Consider the following 21,227-nt stretch of genomic DNA (forward strand, 5'->3'; position numbering starts at 1 on the left):
GACGGTGACGACTGCTTAGCTAGACCCTGCAGCCGGGCCAAGCCCCAGCCTCTGGAGGCCAGAGGTGGTCAGGACGGCCGAGACCCCCAAGCCTACTCACTGTATGACCGTGGGGACATGACTTAACCCCCCTGAGCCTCGATCTCATCTACAAACACAGAGAAAGGACAAACCTCACAGGATACTGTGTGGATTCTATATTGAACCCAGAACCTGGCATTTAGTAAATGTTCAATAAACAGCGTCATTATTCTTAGCAAGGATGGGGAAGCCCAAGTGGGAAGGTGAGTGTGGGCCTCCTCCCACTGAACTCCGCCGTGCCTAGTTGCCAGGCCTCTCACCCATCACGTCCTGAAACCCACTCCACACGGCAGGCCTGGCTGACAGAGAGAGGAGCAGGGATGTCACATCAGGAGGTGCAGTCCCCACCGAGCTCTCCCCCATGAGGTACAATCCAGAGCCAGTGCGGCCTTAGGGGCAGCGTTACCGGAGTTACAAGAACCCACTCAGCACTTCAGCCCCAGTCCTACATCCAGTGTCGCCAGCACCATCCTCGCCCGTGCACTGTTACGGGCCTCAAACGCCCTCCCCTCGTCATCCCTGAGGTCTCAGGGCAGTGCCACCTCCTCTGGGGAGCCCTCCCACCCCACCTGCACTGTAGAGCAGGAGGGCAGGGACTGCGTGGCAGCCATCTGGGTCCCCAGGCCCTGGCTCCCAGCTGGGCACTCAGCATCCGCTCAGGGGACGTGCCGGGATGACGGAGTGAACAGAAGGATGCCCGCCCACGAGAGAAGCAGTCCTGGTTGGCAGGTGCTCTAGGCCCACTGTCAAGTGCTGTGACCAACATTACCGACTCGATCAAGTCCAGGGCTTCCGAGAGGCTGGACCCCACGGCAGGGATGAGGAGGTTTGCAGCCTCCACCACCCACTTGTAGGGCAGGCTGGTTTCCGGCGAGGAGCCCTCCTGGTCTTCACGCTTCGGGAAGTCCTCCAAGGGCTCCGGAGTTCGCACTCCATCCAGGTCTGCAGGGACAGCTCCCTGCTCCTTAGATGTGGTGGCTGCCATGGCCTCCTCCTCACTGCTTTCCTCTTCCTTCATGGCAGGAAGCGCGGGGGGCCAGCTGGTCATAAGACTTCCCTGTTGGACACAGGGCATGGGGTTCCGGTTATGAGATATTCACTGTGTAGTATTCTAGCGAAAAACGCACAACCTGGGGCACCTGGCTGGCTCAGTCTATAGAGTGTGCGACTCTGATCTCAGAGTTGTTGAGTTTGAGCCCCACGTCGGGCACAGAGGTTACTTAACATAAAAAATTTAAATAAAATAAAAATGTACAACTGATCTAATAGGGAAACTCGGATGAATCTAAATTGAGAGACAGATGGGGTGCCGGGGTTGCTGAGTCAGTAAAGCATCCGACTCTTGATCTCAGCTCAGGTCTTGATTTCAGGTTGTGAAACTTGATTCAGGTTGTGAGTTCAGACCGTTCACTAGGCTCCACGCTAGGCATGGAACAAGGAAGGGAGGAAGGGAGGAAGGAAGGGAGGAGAGAGGGGGAGAGAGAGAGAGAGAAAGAAAGAAAAGAGAGAGAGAGAAAGAAAGAAAGAAAGAAAGAAAGAAAGAGTGAATCTACAAAATCACTGGCATTATCCTATACTTCAAAGGTATCAGCATCATGAAAGGCTAAGAAAGGCTAACGAACTATTCAGATAAGTGAAGACGAAAAGAGACAACAACTAAGTCTAATCTTAGACTGGATCGTGGGCAGGAAAATGGAAGTATAGACTGTAGATTTGTTAGAAGTCCTGAGTCAGTGTTAAAATCCCTGAACTGGACAAAAGCATACTACAAGTATGTAAGCCAAGCCCCTTATACTTAGGAAACACAGACTCAGTATTAAGGGATAGAGAGGCAAATGCATGTAACGAACTCTCAAATGGCTCAGATAAAAAAATAGTACCTGTATACAGAAAAACAAAGCAAATCCAGCAAATGTTAAAAACTAATGAATCTAGAGGTCCCTAGCTGGCTCAGTCAGTGGAGCATGAAACGCTTGATCTCAGGGTTGTGAGTTCAAACCCCATGTTGGGTACAGAGAGTCCTTAAAAATTAAAAAAAAAAAAAATTCCTTAAAAAAAAAAACTAATGAATCTAGTAAAGAGTATTCTGGGAGTTCTTTGTACTATTCTTGTGACTTTTCTGTATGCTTAATATTGTTTGGAAAATGAATGTATACTAATTTTGTGACCAAAAAAAAAAAAAAAAGATGAAAATCATTTGGGGCAATAGCTCCCCTGGCAGAACCCTGAAACTAAGGCTGACATGTTAACCTTACAGATCCCAGCATAGCCTTGAAAATGGCACATGTGAGCAACAAGGCCTTCTGGAGGGCAAGGAGTGTGATCCCCGTGTCAATGAGGAGGGACACAACGGCGTCGGGGAGAGGACACGGGCTCTGGATTCAGCCAGAGTTTGGACATTTTTGCTAAGCGACCTTGAGCAAGCTGTGTGACCTGTGTGTGGGTCAGCTCTCTTGCCTATAAAATGAGGACCTAAGGCTCACCAGGCAGGGGTGAGATCAGCAACAATGCGAACAGTGCCAACATACACCGCGGCTATTATTGCTATCACTGTCAAGTGAACAGGATGGAAATGGTTTGTCATCCAAGCAAAGGAAGAAAAGGAGAGAAGAACAGATTTGATTGAAAACTTGTAACTGCGACAATCGGAGAAAGGGGAAGAATGCCATAAACGTTATTTAAAGGCCTGAATGTGGGAATCCTGCTTCGGAAACAGCCATGTTGAAAAATGGCTTGGTGATTTCATTTAGAATTCAGAATACACTTACCATACAACCCAACAATCCCAATCCCAGATGTTTACCCCAGAGAAATGAAAACTTATGTTCACAGAAAATCCTGTACACAGATGCTTATAGCAGCTTTACTTGGAAACATAGCTAGAAACGTCCCTCAGCTGGTAAATAGATAAAGAATGGTACTCCCATACAACAGACTATCACTCAGCAGTAAAAAGGAACAAATCACTGACAGACGCAGTCACGTGGATGAATCTGAATGCGTTAATAACTACGTGAAAGAAAACAGTCACAGAAGAGCAGAGATTGTATGATTCCATTTACACGACGTCCTTACTAAGATAAAACTACAGAAAGGAAACAGAGAAGCGGTCGCCAGCAGCTGGGGGCTTAGGAATTTTAGGGGGTGTTGGAAATGTCCTCCACCTTGACCATGGTGTTGGTGACACTTGTCAAAATGCACAGAACTATCTACTAAGAGGGTGAATTTTACTCTCTATAAACTACACCTTTATGAAGTGAAGGGATGAGGAAGCTCCAAGTTTCGCAAGCTGGGAAAAAGGAGTTACTATATGATAAAGGGGTAATATCCTTAATATATAAATAAAAGTTTATGAATGACAAAAAAACAAAAAAAAAGGGCAAAGGCAAATCAATAAACTAAAGAAAAACGGTCAACCTCACCAGTAGTAAAAGGAAATCAAAACCAAATGATAGTCCATTGTTGTTCATAAAATTGGCAAAGTTTTTTGGTTTTTTTGTTTTTGTTAAGATACGGAGAGAGAGAATCCTAAGCAGGCTCCACCTGCAGTGTGCAGCCCCGAACCAACTCAGGGCATGATATCACGCCTCTGAGATCATGACCTGAGCAGAAATCAAGAGTCGGACGCTTCACGACTGAGGCACCCCGGCAAAGATATTTTTTATATAGTCACAGCCAGTGGTGACAACGATGTGAGACAGCAGGCAAGGCCATCCGTTGCTGACAGGACAAAATGGTACCACCCCTGGAGTGGCAATTTGGTGATGCTTATGAAAATTTCACATGTCTGGACCACTTGACCAGTCGTGCCACATCTGTAAAATTAACCCACATCAAAAAGTACATGCACGGGGCACCCGGGTGGCTCAGTCGTCAAGCATCTGCCTTCGGTTCAGGTCGTGATCCCAGGGTCCTGGGATCAAGCCCCGCATCGGGCTCCCTGCTCAGAGGGAAGCCTGCTTCTCCCTCTCCCACTCCCCCTGCTTATGTTCCCCCTCTCGCTACCTCTCTGTCAAATAAATAAATAAAATCTTTTTAAAATTAAAAAAAAAATAAGCAGACGCACAAAGAATTTGAGCGATGATGTTCACCGAAGCATCTTAACAGAAACGGTGACAGATGTTCATCAGCAGGTTATGACAAGAGGTGACAGATTCAAGAACGGTGTAAAGATCTGTATGCACAAAATACCATGGAAAGATTTAAGAAGAAACCGCAAGGCAGTAAGTTACAACATAATCTCATTTTAAACTTACTGCCCTTAGTAAGAAATGTTGGCAAACACATTAAACGACGTATTGGTTCTGACGGGCAGTTGAGATTAGCAGGCTCCGCCTTCCGCAATATTCAGTTCTGTAACGCCTGTAACTCTTTACAATGACTATGCATTGCTTTTGAAGCAGAGGGACAAGAATCACAATTGCAAGCACTGACCAGTGAGTGGCGAGACCAGGAGGTGGTCCCATACGCACATTAATAGGCAAACCTTTTCTGGCAGGCAATCTAGCAAAATGTATTAGAAGGTTTTCAAGAAATGTGTCTCAAGCAATCTCTAGGAATTTCTAAAGAAATGACTGAGCACGTGAGCAGCGATTTGAGCCACAAGGACGGTCATTAAAGTTTGGTTTCTAATTTTAAAAATTAGACATAATTACATAAACAAACAGCACAAAAGAACCATGAAAATGATGCTGGAGATGAAACACGGCTGAAAATAACACGCTAACTGGGCCCCAGGGCTCATTCTGGCCCAGTGCAGCCCGCGCTCCAGACACAATGTGCCAGGGGCAAAAGCTAAGTCAATAACCTGACTTTCAGCTGAGGATTTTCAGAGACTGAGAAAGGTGTGTCCACGTCCCCCTCAACCTAACAGGGGACTTTGTGCCTGCTGATGCCCACTGTTTCTCAGTGTGCAACGTAGGCTTCTTCTTCAACCCGAAGTAAAAGGCTGGAAAACGTGTTACTTAGATACACAAGAAAGTGTGAAAAGTAGACACCTCTGCTTAGGGGATGTGTGGGGAGTCCAGACCGGAAGAAGTCGATTTACTTTTCATTCTAGATCTTTCCCTACCAGGGAATCAAGAGATATGCTCTCAAGTTGAGAAATCAAGAAACAGAAGCAAACACAGGATGCAGTGCGGCCGTGGAGCCTCGCAGCCCGGAGTGGTTCACAGGTTCCACGCAGCCAGGAAGGAAAGGGAAGGGGGGCGTGAAAAATTATTCACCAGTTCACAGTCACAGAAGAGACTAGAACAGGGCACAGAGGAAGTGTGTTACCTCCTCTGACTCCACATCGTCAAATCTTCATTCTTTGACACATTTCCTTCAATTTTTTTTTTAAAGATTTTTAAAAATGTATTTGTTTTGAGAGAGAGAGCGAGAGCAAGTGAGAGCACAAGCGGGGGGAGGGGCAGAGGCAGAGGGAGAAGCAGACTCCCCACAGAGCAGGGAGCCCCATGCAGGGCTCAATCCCAAGACCCGGAGATCATGACCTGAGCCGAAGGCAGATACTTAACCGCCTGAGCCACCCAAGCACCTCTTAAATTTTTTTTTTTAAGTTTGTTTTAATAATCCCTACACCCAGTGTGGGGCTCGAACTCACAACCCTGAGATCAAGAGTCGCATGCTCTCCGACTGAGCCAGCCAGGCACCCCAAATCTTTATTTTTAAAGAATAAATTATTAGAAAAATAGTTTTAAAATATCAATAAAAAGTTTGCTTTGGGGTGTGGGATGGGAGATGCTAACACCTTTACAATTGCAAATGTAATACCATATAATTTCATTTCTATGATTTTTTAGAAAATTGTATGAAATCATAAACAGAAAGCAGAGGAGTACCTGGGATGAGGGAAAAGGGCGGACATAAAGGAAGACAAGGGAACGTGGGGGGTGATGGAAATGTCTGTATCTCGATGTGGTTTGGTTACAGGACAGTATGTTTTTGTCATGACTCAGAACTGTACACTAAACGCCATGGGTTTTACTGTATGTGAATTATACCTCAATAAATAAATAAATAAATGACCTTTTTTTTTTTTAATTGCAAGCCTGTTTTTAGTATGAAAAGCCTGAAAAAGGCAACAGGTAGGAAGGAAGCTGTTGCCGAGGATAGAGGAGGCTTAGGACCTCTTACACCCAATCCTCCATCTTGTATGTCAGCTTGTATGTCGTCCTTCACCTGCGGGCAGACAAGTGTCAGGTCTGTGCAGAATTATGGGATAAGGAAAGGCTCTGGTGAGGGAGATGCAGCCCACAGGACACCCTGTGGCAGGAAGTCACGGACAGCTGTGGCGAAGATGAAAAGGAAGGAACGGGTGTTAAATGAGATATCTGGGATAAATACGCAACCCAACAAACCCAGAGCCGGGCCCTGGGGCTGGGCGGCCTCAGGCAGCCGTCTCACCTGCTCCTCCACAGGGTGGGCACTCTGGCAGCCGTCCTTGTCCTCGAGCTCCAGCAGCAAGTACACAGGGGGCTTGCAGTCTTTGGACTCACTCAGGAAGCCACCCGTGTCCACCTTCCTTTTGATGGTGGAGTTCCAGTGATTCTTCACAGCATTGTCCGTCCTGCGGGGACCAAGAGGAGGCCTTTCAACTCAGCAGCTGTGCCGCAAGGCATGTCACTAACCTCCCTAAGCAGAGTTCCCACTTCTATAAACAAGGGTTCAACCTGATGACTCTCCGGTCTCTCGCTCTCTCTCTTTTTTTTTAAGTTGGTTCCATGCCCAGTGTGGAGCCCAACGTGGGGCCTGAACTCACGACCCAGAGATCAAGACCTGAACTGAGATCAAGAGTCAGACACTCGGTCAACTGAGCCACCCAGGCACCGTGACTCTATGGTCTCTTAGCTCTAAGATGAAGTCAGATGTGTCTCTGGCTCTCAACGATTTATACATATTTCCACTAACCTCAGCAAAATAAGCAAAGGTTTTATTCCGCCCATGGTAAAATCATACAGCTGAAATGTTTTTGAAGCTCGCATTCCCTTTTCCGCTCACTTTGCACCTGCAGAAACTAGAAGCAAACCCCTGGCTGCTGAGCTCCACTCTGAGGCTCACAGTGATCTTGAACACAAGGCCTGGTCCTCCTCTCAGACGCAAATGGCCACAAAGGGCAGAGCTGGATGGCATAGAGGGTCTGCTATGGGTCACTCTGAGCCTCAGTGACTTTATCTGGAGAGTCAGGAGACGACTTCATACTCCGTCACTGACTGAAGATTAACCGAGGTGACATAGGTCGTAGTGTGAGCAGAGAGCAGCACAATGCTACAGGGGCACAGGGTACTAGAGTATGGGAGTGTAGAGAAGTACAGGAACAGAAAACAGACCGAGACAGACAGACTAGCGGAGCAGGAGGAAAGCGTACAGCGGTATGGAAACAGCACCGTACAGTAGCACAGAAATGCAAAGCGTGGAGAAGCCGGGGTAGTTTAGAAGCCACAGAGTAGCATACAGCACACAGCAGCAAGCGGCAGGCGGCAACCAAGTGATGCAGGACAGGGCAGCACAGTCGTAAGCAGCACGAATGACAGCAGAGGAGTAGAGGAGTACAGAGGAGGCGAGGACTACAGAAGCCCACAGCAACGTAGCTGTAGGACTGCGTGGCAGCAGAGCAGTACAGAAGTATAGAGTCGTCGTCACCATGTCTGCAGGGCTGAGAGGAGGGCAGAGCTAAAGCCCCAGGGTAAGCAAGGGTGACAGTGCATCAAGGCCAGGCTGGTGGCATCAGCCAGGCCAGGCAGGTCACACGGGAGAGAGAGATTCAGGTCTGCCACCCAAGCGCTAGGAGAAGCACCAAAAGGATAACACACTCAGGTTTGAGTTTTGAAACTAGACCATTCCAGACTTAAGAGGAAATACAGCACCCGGCATTTTATCTCCTCTCCCCTGCAGGACCACAGTGTCATGACAAAGGATTAAAAATAAAACTGAATAAGAGGGAAATGCACAAGGACAAAGAGAACAGGGTAGAAAACAGCCACAAATAAGAGATTTTTGTAAGTTTCCAGAAGATGGAAAGCACTTAGGGGAGCAATAAGCAACTTAGGAGAGGGGAGTTGACCCTGGAGGAAGATTCTGGCAAGAATGGAGACAAGTCTTCCCAATGCTCCCCCAGAGCCCCAAGAGCCTCTTAGAGGGACCAGGCACAGCAAGGAGTAGAAAACAGAGCAGTGGATTGGATGTCTAGATCCTGGCCCTGACCGCACAGGCTGGAGAAGAGAGGTTTACTCTCTAGAAAAAGGGACCAGGCAACCCTGGCAGAGGGCAGGTGTGGTGCACAGAGCTCCAACAGGGACTAAAAGAAAATCTGTACACAGTGAGAGGCCCCCAGGCTCCTTCTCCCTGCCCTGATTCAGAACTGCCTATATAGCCAGGTCAGGCACCCCTAGGCAAGAATCTGAAGGATTCATTCATCTCTGGGAAAAGTGAACAACTGCAAAGAAATAGGACTGACTCTTGGAACATCTCCCAAAAGCCCAACGGATGCCCTCACTTCCTGGGAACATCCCGGCCCCCGGCCTCCGGCCCCCAGCTGGCAGCTCACCTCCCTGGCAGCATCTTGGCAATCTCGGCCCAGCGGTTGCCGAGCACCTTGTGGGCCTCACAGATGATGCGGTCCTCCTCCTCAGTCCAGCAGGACTTCTTCACCTCGGGGTTGAGGTGGTTGTGCCAGCGCTCACGGCACTGCTTCCCCAGCCGGCCCTTCAGGTGCTTGGCAATCAGTGTCCACTGCTTCGTGCCGTACTTCTTGACCAGCTCGATGACCTTGGAAAAGGTCTCTGTGAAGCTAGGGGCACCCGCCCCTCCCTCACCGCCCCAACACAGCACCCTCCCTCCACATACGTCTCATCTCACCGCATTTCTGAGAGGGCCAGCTGGATACCCCTGCCCACCCCCAGGACAGCCTCACCGTCCCTTGATCCGCTGGGGTGGGTGAAGCCCACTGTGTGCAAGGCACTGGCCGACAGTTACCTTTTGATCCTCCTCTTTGGTCCATGGCCCCTTGACGAGGTCTGGATTCAAGACCCTCAGCCACCGGTACTGGCACTGCTGGTCGGTGCGGTTCTGGGAAGAGAACAGGAACCCGTGAGGATTCCTAGGACAGCAGCCTTGGACACTGGCTGAGCACTGGGTTGAATGGGCCAGGCCTACCTCAGACAGGTTTTGTCTTGTTCCCTTCCCCACCACATGCTACACTCCCACAGGCCGAACACACGTGTTTTTCCTGTGGGAAGCTTCCTCCTGCCCCACAATACAAGGAGGCCACCATCAGGAGCCATAAATTCCTATAAAAGTTTGTGGTGTATGTCAGAGATCCTTCCTTGCTTCTGGGAAAGCATTATTTCCTTTGAGGTTTCAGATCTCACAGAAGCAGGGAAGGTGAGGAATGAGGTAGGAAGGGTCTGCTGACTTGGTCCCTGAGCCATCGAGTGACTCAAGAAATAAGGCAGATAGCAGCTCCTGCCACGCCCCCTCCCTACCAGGCACCTGCAGTCCTGGGGGGGGGGGGGGGGATCTGGGGGACCTGCATCCCCAGGAGGCTCCAGCTGCTCTGGGGGGGCTTTGGCAAGAAGCCTGCCCAAAGTATCGCTTCCCCTCCTTTCAGTCTCGCTGTTGAGACTATTTGCATTTCTTGCGGGAAGAAATGCAAATGTGCCACTGGTCACATGCTCCAGATGGCACAGAGCCTAAAGACCACCAGGCCTGCCAAGGCTGCTGTGTGGAGATGCTTATGACAGGGGAACTTGAATTCTGGCTTGGGAAGAACGGGCCTAGGAAGGTTGTTTGCTTTTTGGGGGGGAGGGGGCAGCTTGGTAAGGAACACCCTCTTCTCCTTGGCAGAAAGTCTGTCCCAGGCACACTGTCTGGTCACCCAGAACCCTCATCTCTGGGGGAGGGGGCCACCGAGGGGCTGCACTCACAGGAAAGTGGCTGGCCAGGAACTTCCAGTCTTGCTGTCCAAACTGCCTTACCAGAGACCTCAGCTGCTCGTCCTGCCAATGCCAGAAAGAGAGGGCTCAGCTCACACATATGCAGAAAGCAGCCAATCATAATGGAGGAACAGCCAAAAGGACAACGTCCTTCACGCATGCAGTCATGAAGGGAGCGCCTACTATGTGCCAGGTACTGCTGACATAGCAACAGGCAGCGACAGAGCTGCCCCCTCTTGTGGGAATTATGGTCCAGAGGGAGCTAATTAAAGGCTCCCACAAACAAAAATAAAGCCACCTTGGGGCTGGTTGAGAGCCAGCGGAGAAGTACATGGTGACTGCCTCTTCAGGGAGACCGAAGGACAGGCTCAAAGGAAGGCTAGCGCAGCTAAAATGCAGGAAGCAAGCGAGGGGGATGCGAGAGGATCTGGGAGGGCACGGCAGGGGGCAGACCACACACAGGACTCATTCCGGCCTCTGCCTCACACAGAGGCCTCATACGGAGCCACTGAGGCATTTGAGCAGTGGGTGGTCACGGTCCAACATGCCTATTATGCAGTTCACCTTGGCAGCTTCAGGGAAAGGGGCTCTGAGAGGGCAGAATGGAGGAAAGGAGGCCATGAGAAGAATCCAGACCAGAGAGGACAGCGACGCGGCTTGGGAGACGGGGACCTGTGGGCAGGTGAACAGTCGGTGTTACAACAGTCTCCTGAAAATAAACTACAGACTCCCGCAACAACACGAAATCTCAACATCATGATGAGGAGGGAAAGAAGCCAGGCATAGGAGGGTACACACTGCAGGATCCCATGTATATGACATTCCCAAAAATGTCAGCAAAGCTGTAAGGACAAAAAGGTAGTCAGTGATTGTCTGAGGTCGGAGGTGAGGGAAGGAGGGAGGGAAGGACAGCAAAGGGGTGCAAAGACTGTTAGAAGTTAATGGAAATGTTCTATAATGCGATGGTGCTGGTAGTTTCAAGGTAATACATCTGTTGTAACTCACTGAATTGTACTATGAATGGCTGCAGTTCACTGGATGTAAAGAACTCGATCAAATTGGTTTTTTATATTTTATATACATCTATATAAAGAAAATGTGATATATCCATATAATGGAATGTTTATTCAGCTTTAAAACAAGGAAATTCTGTTAGAAGCTACAACAGGGATGAACCTCAAGGACATAGGTGAGATAAGCCAGTCACAAAAGGACAAATACTATAGGATTCCACTCGCATGAAATATCTAAAGTAGTCAAAATCGTAGGCACGGAAAGCAGAAAGATGGTTGCCAAGGGCTGGGGGAGGGGGGTAAGGAGGAACTGGCGCTCGGTGGGCGTATTCAGTTTTGCAAGATGAAGACATTCGGAAGATCTGCACAATGGGAACACACCGAACACCGCGAACCGTACACTTAAAAATGGCCATGACGATATGTTTCGTTTATTGTTGTGTGTTTTTTTTTTAACACACACTCCTGGACAGAAGAAAAAGGCCATTACAGAAATTCAGGCCCTCAAGTGCAGTCAGCACTAGCTGGGGCAAAGTCCCCATAAATCCTGTAGCTGAGCCAGCCCTGGACCAACACCGGCCTTCCTCCCATGTGCCCATGTCCATATCTAGCACCGCCACCCTCCCTGACAACTGGCAAGTATTGTCTTTGCTATATTGTCTCCATCTCCTCCCGGAACCCAGGGGCCTCCTCTACCTCTCAGTTCCATCCCTGCCTTAACCTCTCCACAGCTGCCTGGTACGGCACCCTCCCTGTACTGGGTACCACCAGTCTCTCAGCCTGGGCTACCCCCAGATCTCTTATCCATCCTATACATAGATTAGCTCCCCTGAAGCCCAGCTATGTTCAAGTCACTTCTCTGCTTTAAAAACCTTCAATGGGAGAGGTATGCCTGGGTGGCTCAGTCGTTAAGCGTCTGCCCTCGGCCCAGGGCGTGATCCCAGGGTCCTGGGATCAAGCCCCGCATCAGGCTTCCCTGCTCTGCTGAGAGCCTGCTTCTTCCTCTCCCACTCCCCCTGCTTGTGTTCCCTCTCTCCCTGGCTGTGTCTCTGTCAAATAAATAAATAAAATCTTAAAAAAAAACAACAACAACCTTCAATGGGAGGGATGCCTGGGTGGCTCAGATGGCTAAGTGCCTGCCTTTGGCTCAGGTCATGATCCCAGTGTCCTGGGATTGAGCCCCCGCATCGGGCTCCCTGCTCAGCAGGGAGTCTGCTTCTCCCTCTCCTTCTACTGCTCCCCCTGCTGTGCTCTCTCTGTCAAATAAATAAATAAAATCATAAAAAAAAAAAGTTTTGGGGCGCCTGGATGGCTCAGTCATTTAAGTGTCTGCCTTTGGCTCAGGTCATGATCCCAGGGTCCTGGGATCAAGCCACATGTTGGGCTCCCTGCTTAGCAGGGAGTCTGCTTCTCCCTTTGCCTCTCCCCTGCTTGTGCTCGCTCTCTCTGAAATAAATAAATAAAATCTTTTAAAAAATGTTTTACAAGACATACACTAAGAAAAAAAAAAGACCTCAATTAAACATATCCAGGGGGAAAAAAAGGTAAAATAAAAGATAAGACCAGCAGGAGTCTAGGATGGAACAAACAATTTAGAAAAAGGTCTGGTAGTTTCTATAAAACTAAGCATACACCACCCCATGACCATATAAATATCTCGCCCAGAGAAACGAAATCATAATCCTCAAAAAAGATTTATGTAAGAATCCTCCCAGCAGCTCTATCCACAATAGCCAAAAACTGAAACCAGCCCAAATGCCCATCAACAAGAGAAACATTGTGGTATACCCGAATAAAGGAATGCTATTCAGCAATAAAAACAAATTGCTGAATCAAGCAGCTATTTTGTTAAGCAAAAGAAGCCAGATAGAAAAGAGTACAGCTGTATGATTTCATTTACAGGACATTCAAGAACAGACAACACAAAACAAACCAAGAGGCATTACTTCAGCAATTGCCTGGAGCCAGGGAAGACGGACCACAAAGGGACCTTTCTGGGATCATCAAGGTGGTGCTTTCAACTGTTCACTTTAAAAAGGTGCATTTGATTGTACCTAACAGTGAAGTTGATTGAACAATAAAAAGAAAATTCAGAGCTTGATGTCCCACGGACGCAGTTAATTTTTTAAAATTATAATAAAGAGGAGGGGCACCTGGGTGGCTCAGTCGGTTAAGCGACAGACTCCTGATTCCAGCTTAGGTCATGATCTAAGGGTCGTGAGATGGAGCCCCGGAGTTGGGGCTCACATTGGGCATGGAGCCTGCTTGGGATTCTCGCTCTCCCTCTCCCTCTGCCCCTCCTCGCCCCAACATGTGGCTGCACGTATTCTCTTTCTCTCTCTCTCTCTCTCTCTAAATAAAATAACAATAGTAATAAAGAAGTTGCACATCAGGCTAATCAGCCTAGCGGACAAAGGACAAGAAGCAAGCAGTTAGTGCCCAGGATGCAGAACACACCAGCTTCCAAGAGACAGTGTTCCAAGAGTCCTCCACAGCTCCCGAGAATGCTCTGAGAAGAGGCACTGGGGAGAACCAGAGCACCCGCCCACCTCTTTCACCAGCTCCTCCTCTTCATTGCACCCATCACAGCGTCAGGCACACACCCACCCCAGGCTCAGTTCTCTGACCAGACCCCCAGCTGCCACCAGCCCCTCCCCCAAAATGTCTCTCAGTGTCACTCACCTCCTCGTGGGTCCATTTGACCTTGCACTTGCTGTCCCTCTGCTCTGGCACATCTGAATCTGTGTCCTGGTAGTGCAGCTCGTCCAGCTCCTCACTGCAGGGAGAGCAAGCTAAGGGTCAAGGACATGTGTCTTCACACATTGCTCCGTGACAGATGGACAGCGTGTGGGCAGTGGCTGGCGATCTCTAGGGAAAGGCTTGAGGGAGGCAGCCTTTTACTGCCCACTTTTGATATGTCCACCCTCCTCCTTTTTTAATTCTTTAATGAATTGGGGTTATGGGCTATTTTTATTTTCTTTATCCTTTTATTTTCACAAATACCCTAATGAGTTCAAAAGCTGCAAGGAAAAAGAAGTTAAGATTTCACCAAGAAGAAATGCCTGGGTGGCTCAGTTGGTTAAGCATCTGCCCTCAGCTCAGGTCATGATCCCAGGATCCTGCGATTGAGCCCTGCTCTATTGGGCTCCTTGCTCAATGGGGGGCCTACTTCTTCCTCTGCCTGCCACTCCCCGTTTGTGTTCTCCCTCTCTCTCTCTGACAAACAAATAAATAAAGTCTTTAAAAAACAAAAGATTTCACCAAAAAAAGAATATTATGATATTCAAAACCAGACACCTGTTTGGTATTTTCTTTTCTATACCATAACTTTTTAAATTCTATGGTTATTTTAAGGATTAAATCTGGTGATATAAACAACCATCGAGCACATATTTCAAGATATATTGGTTATCTGAGGGGCGCCTGGGTGGCTCAGTTGTTAACCATCTGCCTTCGGCTTGGGTCATGATCCCAGGACTCATGATCCCATGGTCCTGGGATCAAGTCCCGCATCAGGCTCCCTGTTCCTCGGAGAGTCTGCTTCTCCCTCTCCCTCTGCCTGCTGCTCCCCTGCTCCTGCTCTCTCTGTCAAGCAAATAAATAAAATCTGAAAAAAAAAAAAAGAAATATTGGTTATCTGAAAATAACACTTTTTTTTCAAAGATTTTATTTATTTATTTAACACAGAGAGAGAGAGAGAGAGAGAGAGAGAGAGAGAGACAGAGTAACAAGCAGGGGGAGTGGCAGGCAGAGGGAAAGGGAGAAGCAGGCTCCCCGCCAAGCAGGGAGCCTGATGTGGGACTCAATCCCGGGACCCTGGGATCATGACCTGAGCCAAAAGCAGATGCTTAACCGACTGAGCTACCCAGGCGCCTCTGAGAATAACACTTTAAATATATCACCTCATTAACTATGTCCATTTTCCAATCCTTGCCTACACACAGGCATGGTTTATGGAGAGAAAAATCAAAGTACAAGCAGCCTTGACTTCTGGATGTTATTTTCTAACAGGCAATTTTTCAAGTTCCTCCTAAATCTTCATATCTATCAGGTTTAATGATTACAGAAATGGAAATGACACTCTTCACTCCAGGAATGTCAGGTGCTGGGGGCAGGGAGGGAAAGGTTAGTAAGCTCCCAACTCCATGTAGTGGGAATGCCTCTGGTCACCTGTCAGGTACATTCCTAAGTCAGGCGTCTGTAAGTGGGAAAAGCCATCTCCAAACAAGCAAGGCAAAGCACAAGCCTTGCTGCAAGAGGACAAGGACTTCCTTTCATGTCCATCTTCCCCTTCTCCAGGGCTCAGCAACTTCCTAGAGTCACTCCTGAGCTCCCACACCTCAGAAATCCTCCTGTCTCTCAGAATGAAGGCCCTTAGGCTGCTCCTTGACAGGGACAGAGGTCAGCTCCACCTCCACATCCGCAGGGCCTTTGGGGGTTGCCATCAAAAGGCCTTAAGAAATGTTTGCTCCCGGAATGACTGGATACTTGAATTAATGAATAAACATGCCTTACTGCTGCCTATTGGTTGATAAGAAATGCTAATTAAATGCTAATTAAAGCTCAGTAAATGTTCCTTCAAAGATAGAAGGTTGTCTTTGGGAACACTCTCTGGTGCTCCAATACTTTAACAGGGACAAGCAACTCAGCTGGGAGATACACAGTATACGAAATATACTTCCATCATCAACATGGAGCCAACCATCTACTTCACAGGCATTCCCATTACCCACGTTTAACAGATGTGGACCCTGAGGGGGACAGGGGTTATGCCACTTACCAAGTCCACAAAGCAGAGCTCCAGACCTGCACCTTCAAGCCCTTACCCTGTGATCCCCCCTGAAAAAGTAGAGGCCAAGTTGGTGGTGGCAACCACATGTAGGTCCAACACACCCTTTCTGTGCCCTTCCATGTTCTGGGCTCTGCTCCAGGCTGGGTGAGTCAGAAGCTGAGCGGGAAGTGGGGCACTGGTGCAGAGGAGAGTTAAAGCGAGTGGCCAAGAATTGAACTGAGGGCTGTGGGGTGCCAGCGCACAGAAACCATCCCTCACATGGGAGGGGACTCCTCCACAGATCCCCAGGAGCAAAGTGGCAGAGGACCTGGGGGTTTTCTGGGGCTTGTCATTCCTTGGAATAATATTTCCTGCACCAAAAATGAGGACAGGGTCCGATAAGTGGCTGATCAGAAAACTCTTCCTGGGAAATGGAGGTGCCCTGGGAAATGGTGGCCTGAGGAAGACAGAACCTGTGCCAGGCACCCTGACCAGGGCCCAGGGATCAGAGGCTTCCATGCTGAGAGGAACTCTGGGGAAAGCCAGCAGTGAGTGCTTCTTAAGTCTATACCCTCTTCCTGAGAAGGGGGACACCAAGGGAAGGGGGTTAAGGTTATCTGGGCTGCGGGAATCCAGGGAGGGAATTGGGCAGGCAGGCCCCCTTTATCCTTTGACTCCCAGACTGACGTAAAACCAAGAGATCAGGCCCCAAGCACACAGGTGTTAGACAGGGACCTGGAACCTACAGACTAGGTTCCAGGCTCCACTCTGCCTCTTACTCTCTGGAGGAATAAGTAAAATGGAGACTGCAGTTCCTGCCTTGGCCCCAGAGCGGTCTTGATACTCATCTGTCTCTCTTCCCCTCACCTTCAACCCTAACTGCCCCAAACTCCTCATGTGGAACAGGAAGACAGGTCTCTTAAACTAAACCAAGCTGGGGCCCGCGACACCCAGGCTGAGGGTAGAGGGGAGACACACAAAAGAGTCCCCTCCCCCCGGCACCCTTCTCGGGCCGGAGAGGGTTTGGGGAGCTCCGTACTTCCCGGAATGTTTGAGAAGAAATGCCCACTGCCAAATATGAACCCAAATAGGTTTGAACTAAAAGTCCTCCAGGCTTTGGCTTCCCCCTCGCTGCGGCTTGGAGGGAGAATCACTTACCCTTCCAGGGGTCGCCTCCCTCCCCGGTAAAGGCCCTAGCAGCTGACACTGCCGTCCCACCCCCACCCCGCAATTAGGCGGGAGACAAAATGACATCATACAGGGCTTGGCCCGGGTCCCAGAAGACCCGCCCGCCCCCGCTCCGAGGCCCAGCAGGCCTGGGGAGCTGAGCGAGGGGCCCCCAAGAGCCCCCCGGCTTCGCGCGCGCCCCCTGCCTCGGGAGACCCGGGACACAGCAATTCCCCGGGAAGCCCAGCGCCACCCGGAGGGGCCACGGCAAGGGTAGGGGTGGGGTGGAGGCAGGGGTCGGGGTGGTGGGGGATGTAGGGGAAAGCCCTCGGCCGCCCGGCTCCGCTCACCCGCGCGTCCGCCGAGACATCCCCCCGGCCCGGGCCGCGCCGCGCTCGCCCGCCCGCCGGCTGAGCCCGGAGCGGGAGCCGGGCCGGGGTCAGGGTGAGGCTGCTCGGGCCGCTCCGGGCCCCGGGGCCGCGCCGGGAGGCGTCAGCGTATCCGTAGATCCCGCCGCTGCTCTCAGGAACTGCAGCCACCACCGGCGCGCACAGAAGCACTTTTCTATCTCCCGCCAAGCGCGACGGCGCCGCCCGGGCCTGGCGCGCGGGCGGGCGGGCGTGCGCGGGGCGGGGCCTGCGGGTTGCGCGGGGGCGGGGCCGGCGGGGCGGGCTCGGGGGCGGAGCCTGAGGAAGGCAGGCGCCGCACGGGTCCAGAGCCCTGAAGCCCCAGGGCCAGGAGAGTCGGCGGTGAGGGCGGCGGTTTTGGGGACTTACGGAATGGAACCGGCCGCCATTTAACTTAGGCCGGACCTAGGCCAGGTGTGGGTCCGGGGCGGTCCAGGAGTTGCCCACCCAGCAAAGACTGAGGAAAGGGAGTGAGACACAGGGATGGGAGAGTCAGGCCGGGGAAACGGCCTGTGCAGAAACCCCCACGCTACTCCAAGCCGCTCCTCTGACCCTACAGCCCCCACGCTAAACTGTTCCCTCACCCTGTGGACCGGGGCTTGTGCCTTCGAACTGTCTCCCTGCTTCCTCTCCAGCCTCGAATTCGATGGCTGTCGCTCCTGGGCTCAACTCCCGGCAGCCCGAGTGAGCTTCCTAAAATGCAAACCCAATCTTTCCTCTCCAGAACATAAAACCTCTCTCCTCTACCTCGGGGTAAAATATTCCATAATCAGGATTCTACCAGCTCCAACACCACCCCGCTCCTAGCCTAGCTAGTTTCCTTGCCTTTGCGTGGGCGATTACCTGGCCTGGAACGCTTCCCGCCCCTCCCACCGAATTCCAATCTATCCCTGGGCTTCGCTGCCCAGGATCTGCTCATTGAGTAGTCGTTTTCCTCTATGAACTATGGGCAAGCTGAGGTCCAAGTGGCCCCTCAGTTCACCGCAGGGTCCCCAAGACCCAGAAATTGTCCGCGTGCTTAAACTCCTGGAGTCTTAGCGAGGATTTTCCTTCTGAAGTTGCCATTTACCAAGTACCTCCTGAGAGTCTTACCACACTGGGCTCCCTGGGAGGAGTACTGAGAGGAAGGTAAATGAACTATAGGACGGGTGCCTGGGGAAATCTGGTCGAACCCCAGCCTGTTAGCCACTGCTTATGTCTGATTCCTCTTCCTGAAATCTGAGGAAGAGGCCACCTTCCTGACCACCTGGGGACAGCCTAGCCAGCTGCTGCAAACTTCATTTACCACAGCAGAAAGAATACTGATGTCTTAAGTGCCAGAAGCTTCCACATCAATTAATTCAGGTCTTCCCCCACCCACTTCCTTCATAAAGTAATTCATGCGGACATCCCATCCCCTCTTCATTACTAGAGCATGATATTTAAGAGTGCAGACTCTGAAGCCAGACTTCCTGGGGTTATGATTCCCAGCCCCATCATTTATTAGCCGTGTGATCCTAGGTAAATTACTTAACTCCTCTATGCCTGTTTTCTCATATGTGAAAATTAGATTTATCAAAAACTTAGGTTTTATTATGTGCCAGCCACTATTCTGTAGGCTTTATAAATCATTTTAGGGACACCTGTGTGGCTCAGTGGGTTAGGCCTCTGCCTTCCACTCAGGTCATGATCTCAGGGTCCTGGGATGGAGTCCCACATTGGGCTCCTTGCTCAGCGGGGAGCCTGCTTCTCCCTCTACCTGCCTGGGCTTCCCTTGCTCAGTGGGAAGTCAGTCTCTCTCTCTCCCTCTGCCACCCTCCCCAGCTCGTGCTCACACTCTCTCTCAAATAAATAAAATCTTAAAAAAAAAAAATTATAGACTCCAGAACTAGATAGCTCAGGCCCAGGTTTGAATCCCTGCTTTGCCATTTACCAGTAGTATGGGAGAGGAGGAGGGAAGGAGCTGTATCTTAGTTTCTCCATCTGCCAAAGAGGATCATACTAACATACTAACACTACCTCCTCATAGAGTTATGAGGATTAAATGAACTAAAATGATTTTTTAAAGATTTTATTTGTCAGAGAGAGAGCACAAGCAGGGTAAATGGCAGGCAAGGGGAGAAGCAGCCTCCCCACAGAGCAAGGAGCCCAACACGATCCCATCCCTGAGATCATAACCTGAGCTAAAGGCAGATGCTTAACCCACTGAGCCACCCAAACAGCCTTAGAGTCTATGCTCTTAATTACTACACTGGTACCTACTTAGTAGGGTGGTTGTAGGATGAAAAAAATCAGTATGTGTAAACCACTGAGAATAATCCCCGGCCCATAGTAAGTACTATTTTACTTTTAGTTGTCGTTGTTATGATGATAATAAAGAATAGTCAGAAGAAAGGCAGACAGGGACAAGCGCTCCCTGTCCTAAGAGGAAACTACTCTTAAAAGGAAAAAGAACCTGTTATTCTAGACTTTACCCAGTGCCCCAACTTTAAGTTGTCCTACTGGGAGGACTTACAACTTCTATGTGACAGAAAGGAAGGGAATGGCCTTGGGTGTCCTAACCCAGGCCCAAGGAACAGCTCAACAGCCAGCGGGATATTTAAACAAAAAGCTTGATCGGGTGGTGACGTGCACCAGCATGGCATGCCTTAGGGCAATGGCGGCTACCACCTTCTTCATCCCCGAGGCTGTGAACCACCACCCTGCAAGGAGCCCTCCCTCAACCCTTTTCCACGTGAACAACTACCTGACAGGTAGATGAGTTGCATGTACAAAAACTCTCCAAAAGCTCATTAGCTAACAGGGTAAATGAGTAAACAGATCTGTAAGGGTGAAGATAAACTGCAGGGGCTGTGGGTGCCCACCCAAAAGGCTCACTGAAGGCTCTTCGGGCCTTGGTTATTTAGGAATTTGCAAGGTAGCCAATATGGGGAATAGCACTTCAGGCAGAGGAAACAACCACTGCATGGCAGGAAGTAGAAATATTAGTAAGTCCTCAGGGATTGGCCAGAGTTGCAGTCATTTTTGACTCTTCTCTCACATCACTTACCTGATCCATCTGCGAACGTATTGGCTCTACCCTCAACCTCTACCTTCAGAATACAGCCAGGGGCAAGAGCATCAGGCCCCTTGCTCAGCAGGGAGCCTCCTTCTTCCTCTCCCTGCCTCTCCCCCTGCTTGTGCACGCTAACAAACAAAACGTTAAAAAAAATGTATTCAAAACCACCCAGTCCTATGGAGTCAAGAAAAATGAGTGCATATGTCTGTCCACAAAGAGATTTTTGCATAGCTTTATTTGTAATAGCCCTAAACTGGAAATAACCCAAATGTCCAGCAACAGATAACTGGATAAACAAATAATAGATATAAAATAAATATATTCATACAGTGGAATACTACCCAACAATAAAAAGGAATTATTGTACAATAAGAATCTCAAAATAATTTTGCTCAAAGAAGCCAGAGAGTGGATACTGTATGGTATCATATACATACAACTGTAGAAATTGCATAACAGAACCAATTAAAGTGAAAAATGGTTGCAGAGAAGGGATTACAAAAGGACACAAGGAATTTGGGGGGAGTGATTAGTATCTTATATTTGTAAGATTCTAGGCGTCCCTCTTGGATCACTGGGAGAGGTGTGGGGTCACTGACCACAAAACGGGGGAATCAACTTTGCCTGGTCTGTCCTGATCATGCCAGTCCCTGCTGTGTCCTCATTTATGCAACTACAAAGGATGAGAATTTGGTCTCTCTTAGAAACCACCTAATCCAAATTTCCGGAGTTCCTGTAAAGGGGAGGAGACTCCGAGACGAGTGCCAGGGCCCTGGGCTGCTTTATGCACACACCATGTCCAGCCCACACCTCTGATCT

General features: G+C 49.7%; 1 protein-coding gene across 4 annotated transcripts in view; it reads right to left on the reverse strand.

Moving 5' to 3' along the window:
* The window catches only part of MYBL2 (MYB proto-oncogene like 2), a 31,681-nt gene extending 14,151 nt beyond the window's left edge, over positions 1 to 17,530 (reverse strand). For 2 of the 4 annotated variants that reach the window (XM_057312515.1, XM_057312514.1), the window contains exons 1-8: positions 17,315 to 17,530; positions 13,709 to 13,802; positions 10,578 to 10,685; positions 10,005 to 10,076; positions 9,055 to 9,147; positions 8,627 to 8,847; positions 6,487 to 6,649; positions 851 to 1,138 (exon numbers count right to left, since the gene is read on the reverse strand). In XM_057312515.1, the coding sequence (XP_057168498.1) occupies positions 851 to 1,138; positions 6,487 to 6,649; positions 8,627 to 8,847; positions 9,055 to 9,147; positions 10,005 to 10,076; positions 10,578 to 10,685; positions 13,709 to 13,802; positions 17,315 to 17,334 (1,059 nt within the window). In that variant the 5' untranslated portion in view covers positions 17,335 to 17,530. The remainder of the gene's footprint in view (positions 1 to 850; positions 1,139 to 6,486; positions 6,650 to 8,626; positions 8,848 to 9,054; positions 9,148 to 10,004; positions 10,077 to 10,577; positions 10,686 to 13,708; positions 13,803 to 17,314) is intronic. The other 2 variants (XM_048222153.2, XM_057312516.1) reach the window with 2 other exon arrangements.
* Between the last annotated feature and the right edge of the window lie 3,697 nt (positions 17,531 to 21,227).

The sequence above is a fragment of the Ursus arctos genome, unplaced genomic scaffold (genome assembly GCF_023065955.2).
Source record: "Ursus arctos isolate Adak ecotype North America unplaced genomic scaffold, UrsArc2.0 scaffold_16, whole genome shotgun sequence".
Taxonomy (NCBI): Eukaryota; Metazoa; Chordata; class Mammalia; order Carnivora; family Ursidae; genus Ursus; species Ursus arctos.